General features: G+C 52.0%; 1 protein-coding gene across 1 annotated transcript; it reads right to left on the bottom strand.

Annotated features, from left to right (window-relative positions):
* Positions 1-1804: 1804 nt before the first annotated feature.
* Positions 1805-5274, bottom strand: LOC132085759 (sterile alpha motif domain-containing protein 1-like). Its single transcript, XM_059491197.1, has 2 exons — positions 2829-5274; positions 1805-2411 (listed from the first exon to the last, which is right to left on the bottom strand). Exon 1 carries the CDS (start codon positions 5272-5274, stop codon positions 4108-4110), a length of 1167 nt encoding a protein of 388 aa, XP_059347180.1. The 3' UTR covers positions 1805-2411; positions 2829-4107.
* Between the last annotated feature and the right edge of the window lie 6310 nt (positions 5275-11584).

An 11584-nucleotide genomic window follows, 5' to 3' on the forward strand; every position in this document is an offset into this window, starting at 1 on the left:
TTGCTGCCTTGTTTGCCTGTGCTATCTTCCTGCTCAGTAAAAACATCTTCTTGTTTGAGGTGGGTTTATCCTTTGCTCTAAGTCATAAAAACCCCTTCTAACAAATACGCTCTTTGCCTTCTTGGTTATCCAGTAAGACTGGCTTGGTAATTCTTTTCTTCTATATCAAAACTTGCTTTCATTTCTATTCCTTCATCAGATTCTACATTTAAAAATCATTCTGCCATGCATACATATCTGTGAGAGTTCCTTGTAAAACTTTCATCCTGCCCAACATTTATTCACAGTGGGACCAGTGCCCACCCCAAGAGTGTGTCCCCTACAGCAGAAACAGCATTGACCCTGTCAGTGTGATCAATACCCACAGCATTGAGCATCTCATGGTGAGCAATACACATAGCATTGACCCTTTCAATGTGATCAATACCCACATCAGGACCCTGTCAGTGTGATCAATACCCACAGCATTGACCTTGCCAGTGTGATCAATACCCACAGCAGAACCCTGTCAGTGTGATCAACACCCACAGCATTGACCCTGTCAGTGTCATCAATACTGTCTTGGTTTGCAAAAACAGGAGTCTGCTAAGGAAGGCAGGAGCCACCCCTGAAATGGAGAATGTAAATCCTCCCCATCCCTCTCAATTGCTATAAATTTTAAATTAAGGGGCTCTCAGGCAAAAATATAGGAACAGGAAATAACAGTTCTTTAATAGGGAAAGGAAAAAAATAAAATGATAAAATAAACAGTACAGTACACTAGAACAACACTGACAGAGTCAGAACCCAACCTGACACCCTGTGGGTCAGGGTGTTGGTGGCAGTCCAATTGGAAATGTGCCTGCAGACCTCCTGAAGTGTCAGGTGTGGTTCTGTTGGAGCAAGGGGGATCTGTAGAGAAGGATGTATTCTTCCTCCGAAGACCCAATGGGAGAAGACACAGCTGCTGTTTTTCTGGGGAATCCCATGGAGAAAGCCGTGCTGGTGTCTCAAAAACCTCTGGATTATATCTGGGTAGCAATGCTTGGCTCCTCCCTCTGGGCTCACATCTCTCAATGGGATGTTATAGTTCTTATCAGTCATGCAGAGACATTCAATAGCCTGTTATCAGCAGATGTCCCCTCCCAAGGGAGGAGTGATTGTGGTCACTCAAAGAGAGAGATAAGGCAAACTGCCCACTTGACAAAAGATAATCTGCCATACAGATGGTAATAGAAAACGTCTTGCATTGCAATCTTGAACAGACCCACATTGTCACAACTGACCCATGGTTCCATGAGGTTCCCCAGTGTCACCATTGTGTCCTTGGACCCACCTGGTCACAACTGACCCATGGTTGCATGAGGTTTCCCGGTGTCACCATGGTCACTGGGTCAGAGGCTGGATGAGATCAATGTCCTGAGACACTGTGGGATGAGCTGTGAATCAGTCACACAGTGGGGACAGTGCTAACCCAGCCCTGATTGCCCGAGCAATCAGAAATCCCACCTGGGGGGAGGTTCACAAAGGCCTGGGGGCTTAAAAACACCAAGCAAAAGGTCAGCCCCTGGTATGGACTCTGCCTTCTCCTGGGGTTTGTGTCTCACCCACACTGGAACCCTAGGAACTGATAGTCATATGTGTGTCTTTCTATAGAGCTTCTGTCTTTCTGTCTCTCTCTTTTCTCCTTCTAATGCTCTTTATATATAACATTTTTGGGTACCTGTTGCCTTCTATTCCAAGGCAGGCGACCTGGTTCTGAGGTACAGCTCAACAGCCCACTCTCCAGGGCCGTTCGGGCCAATGACACACGCAGACACCAATGTGGTGGACGGTCAAAAGGCGTTTATTACTTCTTCTTCTGGGGTCTTATAGTCTTGGGGGTCTCTACGTCAAAAAGGGGTTTGTCTTTCTTATCTATAGTTAGTAGGGAATGGAAAAGTACTGGGTAAGGAGTGGAAAGTTACTGGTTTCAGTGGGGCAACATTCCTACTGTTAGTGGGGCCACATTCCTATGTTAATTTCTTATCTATGAGTAACTGAGGGTCTTATCTATGGGGAACAGAGGGTCTTGGCTTTCCGTGACATCGTGACATCTTCCACAGCGCCTCTCCCTGACTACCACATCTCCCCTCCCCTTTTCACAAATGAATGAGGTAGTCATGTACGTGGGTACTGAAATGAGGTATAAGGTTGTAGCTTGACAAGGGAAAGGGATTTTGGGAAACCTGAGTTTCTTTTGCCAGACAAGTTTGGAAAATCTTGTGACTGGCAGTGTTCCTTGGGTGAATTCCCTGGTCGAATTCACAGCAATTGTCGTCGCCCTATGAACTGGATGCTGGTCCGTTCCAGTCGGCTCTGAACGAATGAGACCAGTTTGTTCAGCAGGCATGGTCCGAAGGTGACTGTTAGAAACAGCATTGCCAATGGACCTATCAAGGCAGAAATCAGAGTGGTTAGCCAAGGTGATTGATTGAACCAAGACTCGTACCAGCTCTGTTGGGCTTCCCTGTCTCTCTGCCTCTGAGCCAGTCTGTTCCGGAGTTCTGTCATGGAGTCTCTCACGACTCCCGTGTGGTCTGCATAGAAACTACATTCCTCTTTCAAGGCGGCACACAGGCCCCCTTGCTGCATGAACAGGAGGTCCAGGCCTCGCCTGTTCTGCAAGACCTTTTCCGAGAGTGAGGAGACCGACTTCTCTAGAAAGGAGATGGATTTCTCGATCCTCTGCAGGTCCTCATCAATTGTTGCCTGCAGCTGGGACAGTCCTTGGTGCTGTGTCGCTAGGGCTGAGACACCTGTGGCCGTTCCTGCTGCTCCCAGACCGAGCAGCATTGCGATAGTTATACCTGTTATTATTTCTCTTTTGTGGATCCGGCTGGGTCCCTCAAGAAGATGGTACATCTCTTCGTCTGAGTGGTACAGGACCCTAGGAACAATCAGAACCTGGACACAGAAGTCGTTAGAGTCATTGAATTTGGGAAGAAACACACAGGGGCTCACTCCGGATCGCTGGCAAACCCACATCCCCGATGTGGATGGGACTGCCCACTTATTGTTTTTCCTGTTAGGCTTGACAATTTTGGTGCAGACGTTGCCTTTCCGCTTAGCTAGGGTTGCATTGCCAAAGCATCTGCCTCGGCCTGTGACTTGACTCAGGGTGATTCCTTTGCGAGGGGTTTCCCATCTGCACTGGTGAGGGGCGTCGGCTGAGGAATAACTGAAGGGAGTGTTTAAAGTGACTCCTTCGTAAAAGGGGGGTTTGACATCGTAACAAAGCCAGCAGGATTTGGTTAGGTTAGGGTTGGATTCGTTCAGGGATACAAAGGTAGCTTCTAACATACGAAGGATTGGGTCTGCGTCTGACTCGGTTAAGCGGCTCATCTGAAAGGTTTCTGCTTGACCGGTCGGGACTTTGCTGACCCCTGTGGGTAAGGTTTTGGGGTAGGTTATGTTTCTCCCTTTCGGCACACTTTTAATCACTTTGTTGGGTCCGACTGCTCGGGGTGCTGACGGTTGGAGCCTGATAATTTGCACGTTCACCCTCTCTTTTGACCCTTGAAGGACCACTGTCCACGTTCTGCCTGTGGCCCAGCTAGCGTGATCTGGCTGCAAGACCGTCATGTTGTAATCTGTGCACGCCCGAAAGTTAGGGATTTTATGTTGGTTTCGATGGGGCTTTTCGCAAAAAGAAGAAGGGTATTTTGCAGCCGATGGGTGCCCAGGTGAACTGTAAGAATTTGTCTGGCTCTTGTGGATCCCACCCAGGCCCCGACAGTCTGGCATCTGTAACTATGGTTTCGCAGCCCCAGTGCCCACAATATCCCCACCCTGGGTAATTGCAGTAGCTTTTCCCAGGGTTTGAAGCTGGGCACCAGTAGGATAGGTACGAGTGTCTGACGTGTGGGGAATAGGGGTTTACCCTTGGCTGTCCCAGAAACTGGTCGGTGATGCGGAGCACGAAGGATGGGTTGTTTGGAGTGGTGATTTCTCTGAGTGCTTTGCCACTACTAAGGTGTTGCATGACCCACCTGAACGGCCGATGGGGGTAGTGGTCTGGGCTGGCTTGCCCTCTGGCGACGAGCCCCAACAGCAAAATCACACAGAAACACCCTTGGTGCTTGGGTCTCACCCGCGCGGGTCTCTGGGGTGCTGCCTGGGAAAGCTGTGCCGGCTGGGGACAGCTCGCTGAGTTGCTGCCCTTCCCCGGAAGCCTGGGCTAACGCGGTCGTCCTGCCATTCCTGCTTAAATACAATCCGCCCCGCCCCATGAAAATGCATGCAGTTTATTTGCGTAATATCAAAAGTGAGCAGATCGTTATTGCTAGAAAGGTTGTCCTCGAGAGTGGGTACTACAGCTGAGTTGATCCCTATTTCTGAAATCGCTTTGGCTTCTTTTGGGTTAACTGGGGTATATGCCCTTTGTTGGCTCCCCCACGCTCTGGCAACCCCCCCCGGGAAAGCGTGCATGGAGGCTGCCGGTGCCCGGTCCCCACAGGCTGCTTTTATTTTTCCCCAATCGGTGAGTTTGTGTCGCGATTGCCTCCCGATATTGTTTAAAGCTTTATTCGGTTTCGCTCGAAACCGCACCAATTCTGCTCTCTCGGTTTCCGAGTCCCAGCCGGGCTTGGTCGGCTCTTCCGAGCTGTCTGAGCAGCTGTTACTTGACTCTGAGCCGGAAGCTGACTGCCGGTACACTTCCGGCGCTCCGTGCCGTTTTGTGCGGCTTCGACCTCGCTCCTCCCTTTGGGGGTGGTGTCGCTCCCTCCCCCTGTGGTCCCCCCGCCTCCTGCCGGGGGAGGTCCTTGCCCTATAAGGACCTAATTTGAATAGAGCGCTCTGATTGGTTTTGCACTCTACCGCGGTGGCCGCCCCGTCTCCCCGCTTGCCCGCGCATGCGTTGTTAAGCGGGCTGACTGCGTTTCCGTCCCCCGCCTCCTCCCTTCCGCCCTCGCCATGTGGTTCGGCGCCATTTTTAAACGCACATGGCGGGGGCGAGTTTTTACCGATCCCGGCGGGGTCCGACAATCCGGCCTCGTTCCGCGCCTTCTCCACGAGTCCCTGCCAGAAGCATCGCGCGCGCTGCTCTGCTTCTTGCGCCGGACCGGCGGCCGGCGGGGAAGAGACGGATAGAGAAACCGCGGCTTTTTCGGACGGTTCCGCGGGGGGGCTAGGACCTGGCGGGCTCCGCGGGAAGGTCGGGGGGTCCCCTGGGGGTTCCGGGGGGTCTCCTGGGGGCTCTGGGGGGTCTGGGCTCGGGCTCGGGAAGGGGTGGAACGCGCCCAGCCCCCGCATATTCCCGCCTTCAATCCGATCGCTCTCAGAGGCGGTCTGCGTCGCGGCCCCCACAGCCGGCTTTGGTGTAGCTAATAAACGTATACGCGCGGCTTCCCGCGTCTCCTGTTCTTCTAACGTCTTGCGTAGGGCCTCTTCTACTTTCCCCCACGCTTTGAGGTTTTTACCACTGCCTGCGGACTTAGAGTCCTCTGCTGAGGCGGCAGTGCACTTCTCCCGCGCTTCCGAGTATAATATATTTACCGGACATTTGATCGTCCCCAGCTCTAGGAGCCTTGCAATAGCAAGATTAGAATTCCTGAGCTCACCTTTAATTCCCCATCACTCATGAGCCTGACTTACGACCTTCGCTGTGGATTCCATGGTCCAAGCTGGTCCGGGGGGCGTCCCCCCCCGCTGCGGTCAGACCTGCTGCCGCAGCCGCCGTCCTCGTTCCAGGAGTGTCCCCGTTCGCCGGGCGCAAGCCGCTGTCCCGGGTTCCGGCACCAGAATGTTGCCTTCTATTCCAAGGCAGGCGACCTGGTTCTGAGGTACAGCTCAACAGCCCACTCTCCAGGGCCGTTCGGGCCAATGACACACGCAGACACCAATGTGGTGGACGGTCAAAAGGCGTTTATTACTTCTTCTTCTGGGGTCTTATAGTCTTGGGGGTCTCTACGTCAAAAAGGGGTTTGTCTTTCTTATCTATAGTTAGTAGGGAATGGAAAAGTACTGGGTAAGGAGTGGAAAGTTACTGGTTTCAGTGGGGCAACATTCCTACTGTTAGTGGGGCCACATTCCTATGTTAATTTCTTATCTATGAATAACTGAGGGTCTTATCTATGGGGAACAGAGGGTCCTGGCTTTCCGTGACATCGCGACATCTTCCACAGCGCCTCTCCCTGACTACCACAGGTACCTCAACAGCTTACGTGTTTAAAGGTTTCTAGGTGAAATGAGCTAAATTAATGAAGTTACTGCTATGATAAATGTTTTCTGTGTAATTGGATGTTGCATTGAAACCTCTTCCAAATTTTCTTGATTTTTAGTACTTTGCCAGTAAAATTTTGTGTCATTTTGACCTCTTGTGCATATCTGGCTGGTGTTTCACCAGTGCACCAAACACGAGTAAAGGAGCCTTTGGTTGCCTCCAGCATTTCAGTGTTCTGGGTTGTTACACCCCACAGGCTCACAGCGGACTCTGGTTTCCACACTGGCTCCTTGGTTCCATGGGCCCCAACAGTGCCACAATGATCCCCTTGGTTCCACAACTTCCCACAATGTTGTAGAGAATACATTGTTCAAGGAGTTAATATAAAGTTCCAATGACAGTTCTGGATTGTTTGTTTAATGTTTTATAGTTATGTAAAGTTCCAATGTTACTTTTAATTGCTTGTTAAAGGTTTTATAATTATATAAATCTCCTTACGGTTGGGTATTACCCCCGCTGCTCCCACTCTTATCTAAAATGGTGAAGGATCCGAGACCATAAAGAAGATGATTATGTCACCTAATAAGCAAATATGAAACTCCCATAGGACTTAGCAGAAAAGGATTACATAACAAAAATCCCTAAAACAATGACCAACCATGCAAATAAAGAATCGCAATAACACCTCTAAACAGAGAGAACATAAGACAGTATCAAAGACCCTTGTCAAAACTTTTCACCTTCGTCAGCCTAACCAGAGCGGGCCAAGAGCAGTATAAAGACTATGAACCTGATGCCAAGAGGCACCTACTCAGAGACTCTTGTGAGGAAAGAAGATCCAGCTCTGCTGGCTGATGGAGCTGACCTCCTCCTCTTCCTCCTCCTCGCCGTCTCGGGAGGAGCGGTGGTGTGCGCACACCCCATGGGTCCCCTACCTAGATTGTTTCCAGTAAAGCTGAAATCACTAAAGAGCTGATCACGTGCCATTCATACCAGTCTTGGGGACTGGTCCAGGACAGGCCACACCCAAAGACAACTGAGGGCCTCCGGGATATCTGGCCCTATCTGGAGCAGTCGGCAGCAGCCTAGGACCAAACAGTGTGGAGGAGCATCAGTCAGTAAAGCCAGAGGCAGGAGTAGGAGGCAAGCAAAAGAAGTGTGTGTGCAACGGGGCCCGACAGCGCAGAGCCCCAAAGCATCTGTGGCCCTCCAAGCACCGCGGTTCTGGACTCCTGCGAGGGGACCGGTGTGGTAGATAGGGATAGGCAATCGGAAGATCATGCGATGTGACAGAAAGAGGCAGGACTCCTTTTCCCCTAATCTATTAAGATAAGAGATCACCCTAGGAGGGTAACTAGGAATGTAGCCCCCCTAACAATAGTAATGCTAGAAACTTTCCACTCCTGGTAACTTTCCACTCCTTACTAACCATAGATGGTACTGCAGACCCCCTCTGACGTAGAGAGACCTCTTACACTATAAAACCCCATGAGAAGAGATAATAAAGGCCTTTGACCGTCCACCACATTGGTGTCTGCGTACTCTTTGGCCCGAGCAACCCTGAAGAGTTTGGGTCGCCGTGCTGTTCCTCAAAACCAGGTCGCCTTGCCTTGTATCAGAAGACAACAACTGGTGCCGACACCCGGGAAGAAGCTCGGGTAACGGGAATTCGCCTGGACAGAGGATGGCGGCTGCAGCGGCAGGACCGTCTGCAGCAGGGGGGACGCCCCAGGGACCAGCGTGGACCGTGGAGGCAATAGCAAAGACCGTAACTCAGATGCATCTGCAATGGGGTATTGAGTGTAAGCTTGAAGATTTAAGTCTTGCATTGCCGAGAATGATTAAGCTTGGGGCTATAGAAAGCCCTGTGGATATCTTTCATTCGGGGGTGTGGGATAATTGTACAAAAGCTCTGGCCGAGGAAGCTATGTCCTCAGGCTCAAGGAAAGCCCTAAAATCGTGGGGCAGAGTTATCCAGGCTCTGCAAAAAGCTTGACAAGAGCAAGATACCTGGAAAGCCGGGCGACCTTGTTTATTAGCCACGCCGCAGCTGGGAGTGGGCACGGCGACGCAAACCGCGAAGGGTCTTGACCCGGGAGAGCACGCGGAGGCGTAAATGCCGGAACCCCCTCAGTGAGCGGACTTACCATCGGAGGGGGGGAACACACGCAGGCATTTTGGCAGGGGCTCACGGAGGACGCGCGGAACGCGGCCTGATTGTTGGGCCCCATAGGGATCGATAAAAACGTCCCCCCCACCCTATGCATTTGAAAATGGCACCGAACCGCGGGTTCAGGGTGGAAAGGAAGACGCAGAGGGCGGAAATGCAGTCAGCCTGCTTAACAACGCATGCACGGGTGAGCGGGGAGAAGGGACGGCCCCCACGGAGGAGCGTATGACCAATCAGAGCGCTCAATTTAAATTAGGTCCTTATAGGGCAAGGACCTCCCCCAACAGGAGGCGGGGGAACCCCAGGGAGAGGGAACGGCCCGACCCCCGCAGGAAGGGGTGGGGTCAGAGCCTGAGAAAAAGGCAGAGCAGCCCAGAAATGTCCGGCCAGTCCACATCCGGCTTGGACTCTGACTCGAGCTCTAGGCTCGAGAGGGAATCGGAGGATTCCGACTTGGATTCTAGTTTTAACAGAAAGAGAGCAGCAGCATATAAGGTCACTAGTCACAGCGTTCCCGCGTGGGTGAAGGGGTTATCAGAGAAAGACCGAACCCCGCTTAGAGACTGGCAGAAAATAAAAATAGTGTGCGTGGAGTGGGCTCCGTCTGCCACTCTGGTGTTCCCGGTCCGTGTGGGGGGGGCAGGCGGAAATCAAAGAACCTATTCCCCAGTAAATCCGAAAGACGTACAGGCAATTATTAAAGCGATTGCAGAGAAGGGAATTAATTCTGCCATGGTTTCCACACTCATTGAAGGCGTTTTTGGGGGGGATGACATGCTACCCTTTGATATTAAGCAGACGTGCAGAATGATTTTCGATGGGGCAGGGATGATCGTTTTTAAACAAGAGGGGGAGGACAACTGCATAAAGCAGCTAGCATTGGTAACCGGAGCTGACCATCCACTGCACGGCTCCAGCATACAGAGGCTAATGGGAACAGACCCCACTATGATCACCCCCCAGGCACAGGCGTAGGGCTTGCAGGCCCATGAGGCTATGACAACAACCCGTGCTGCCTGACAACTGACCCGTGTTGCCTCCAAAGTAATAGCCAAACCCTCCCCATGGTCCTCTATAAAACAGAGTGAGAGTGAGAGCTTCATTCAGTTCGTTGACCGTCTTCAGGCAGCATTAGATTTCTCTGCATTACCCTCAGAGGCGAAGGGTCCTGTGCTGGCAGAATGCCTACACTAGCAATGCAACTCAGCCACCAAGGACATTTTAAGATCATTGCCGCAGGGGTCTAATATAGCTGCCATGATCAGACATGTTGCAAAGGAGGAACATCTAGCTCCCATGCAAGCAGCAGTCCACACTGCAATAACCAGTGTAATGGCATGCCTTAAGTGTGGCCAGGCCGGCCACTTGGCAGTAAACTGCCCCCAGCCAAGACACCTATCAGCAGCTGCTCCACCACGCCAAGGGGGACTTAGGGGACCATGCTGGGCATGTGGAAGGAAGGGGCATTTAGCTAAGGAATGCAGATCCAGGCCTCAGGGAAACGGGAGAGGGAGGGGGCAGCCAGGCCGTATCCAGCCTCCTCCCACCTGGAACATGCAACAGCCCAGCTACAGCAACCCTCAGTGGGGCAGGGGACCCTCATACCCCATGCCCCCACAGGGAGCAGTCAGTTTCGCATCCCCACCAACAGCGCAATGGCAGAGTTGTGCAGCACCGCCAGTAATACTTTCGCAACCCCCCACCGCCACAAGCTGCGCCGGTGGCACAGGACCAGCAGGGGACACCCCAGAGCAGGATCCCTGGGTGGCCCTGGCCATGAAATCAGGGAAGGAACCCCTGATGGTTTGGGGGACATGCCGCCTTTATGGTAGTCAAGATCCGCACGTCATAGGGTTTCAGTTTTGGGCAGACACGGGATCAGACTGCACAATTTTTCCCCAAGCATATTGGCCCGGACATTGGCAATTCAAAGAAGTCCCTCCAGTGAACAGAGTGGGAGGGCAGTCCCGGGCGTGGAAAAGCACCCAGCTGGTAGCTATAACACTTCACACAAAAAAGGGACCAGAACAGACAGTAGCAATCTACCCCTACATTTGGCAAAATTCTCCACCCCTGATAGGAAGGGACGTCCTTGCTATGTTAGGAGTCAGGATTACAAATTTATCCTGAGGGCCACTGCCTGTCGTGGGTTGACAGCCTTTATCCCAATATCGTGTGTTGTGTCTGGCAGCTGTGCCTTTTCTCTCTTCCCCCCCCCCCGGCCGTCTTGCTGCGGCGGGGCGGGGAAGAGAGGAGGGAGGGTTTGACCAGGCCTCTTTGGCTTTTTGCTTTTGCTGCTTGGCTTGGCTAGCCGCTTTGCTTGCTTGCTTTCTGCTTTTTTGTGCTGTTTTTTTCTTTTCTCTTGTTCCCTCTTCCTTACCCTCCCCTGAAGATACTGGACCGGCTCCGGACCTGACCTGAGAGCTCCAGGACACCCGAAGCTTGCAAAGAAGAGTGGCGCCCTCTCAACACAGTCTGTTTTTTTGTTTTCTTTTCTTTTCTTGTGTTGGGGAGTGTTCTTTTGTTACTTGTAAATAAATAGGTTTTGTTTTCCACTTTGCTCCTCCGAGAAATTCCTTCCCGAACCCGGTATTGGGGGAGGGGTGGTTGGAGGTTTGTTTTGTTTTGGGGGCTCCCTTTTGGAGATTTCCCCTAATTTGTCCTAAACCAGGACACCCTCCGCTGCCAATCAAATTGACTTGGAAATCATTAGACCCCGTATGGGTCGAGCAGTGGCCCCTGACAGAGCCTCGAGCGGCAGCCTTGCTGGAACTGGTTGATCGCGAACAGCAAAAGGGTCACACAGAACCCTCCATCAGCCTATGGAACACCCCTGTATTCGTGATCCCCAAAAGGTCTGGAACAAGACAATCCGACCCATGGGTCCAGTTCAGACACTGCTACCCACGAACTCAGCCATCCCCACAGGGCAGCCATGCGCAGTGCTGGACATCAAAGACTGTTTCTTTTCGATACCCCTGCACCCTGAGGACAAAGAACAATTTGCCTTTTTCGTTGTGTATCGAAACGACGAGCGGCCCAACCCTTGCTTCCAATGGTGAGTATTGCCACAAGGCCTAGTAGACAGCCCTGTCATATGCCAAATCACCGTGGACAAAGCACTAACGCTGGTCCGACACTCCTACCCCACTGCGACCATCATTCGATACATGGACGACATCCTAGTCACTGCACCTTCGGCAAGCCAAGTAGATCACCTGGTGTCCACA

Source organism: Ammospiza nelsoni, chromosome 32, assembly GCF_027579445.1.
Source record: "Ammospiza nelsoni isolate bAmmNel1 chromosome 32, bAmmNel1.pri, whole genome shotgun sequence".
NCBI classification, from domain to species: domain Eukaryota; kingdom Metazoa; phylum Chordata; class Aves; order Passeriformes; family Passerellidae; genus Ammospiza; species Ammospiza nelsoni.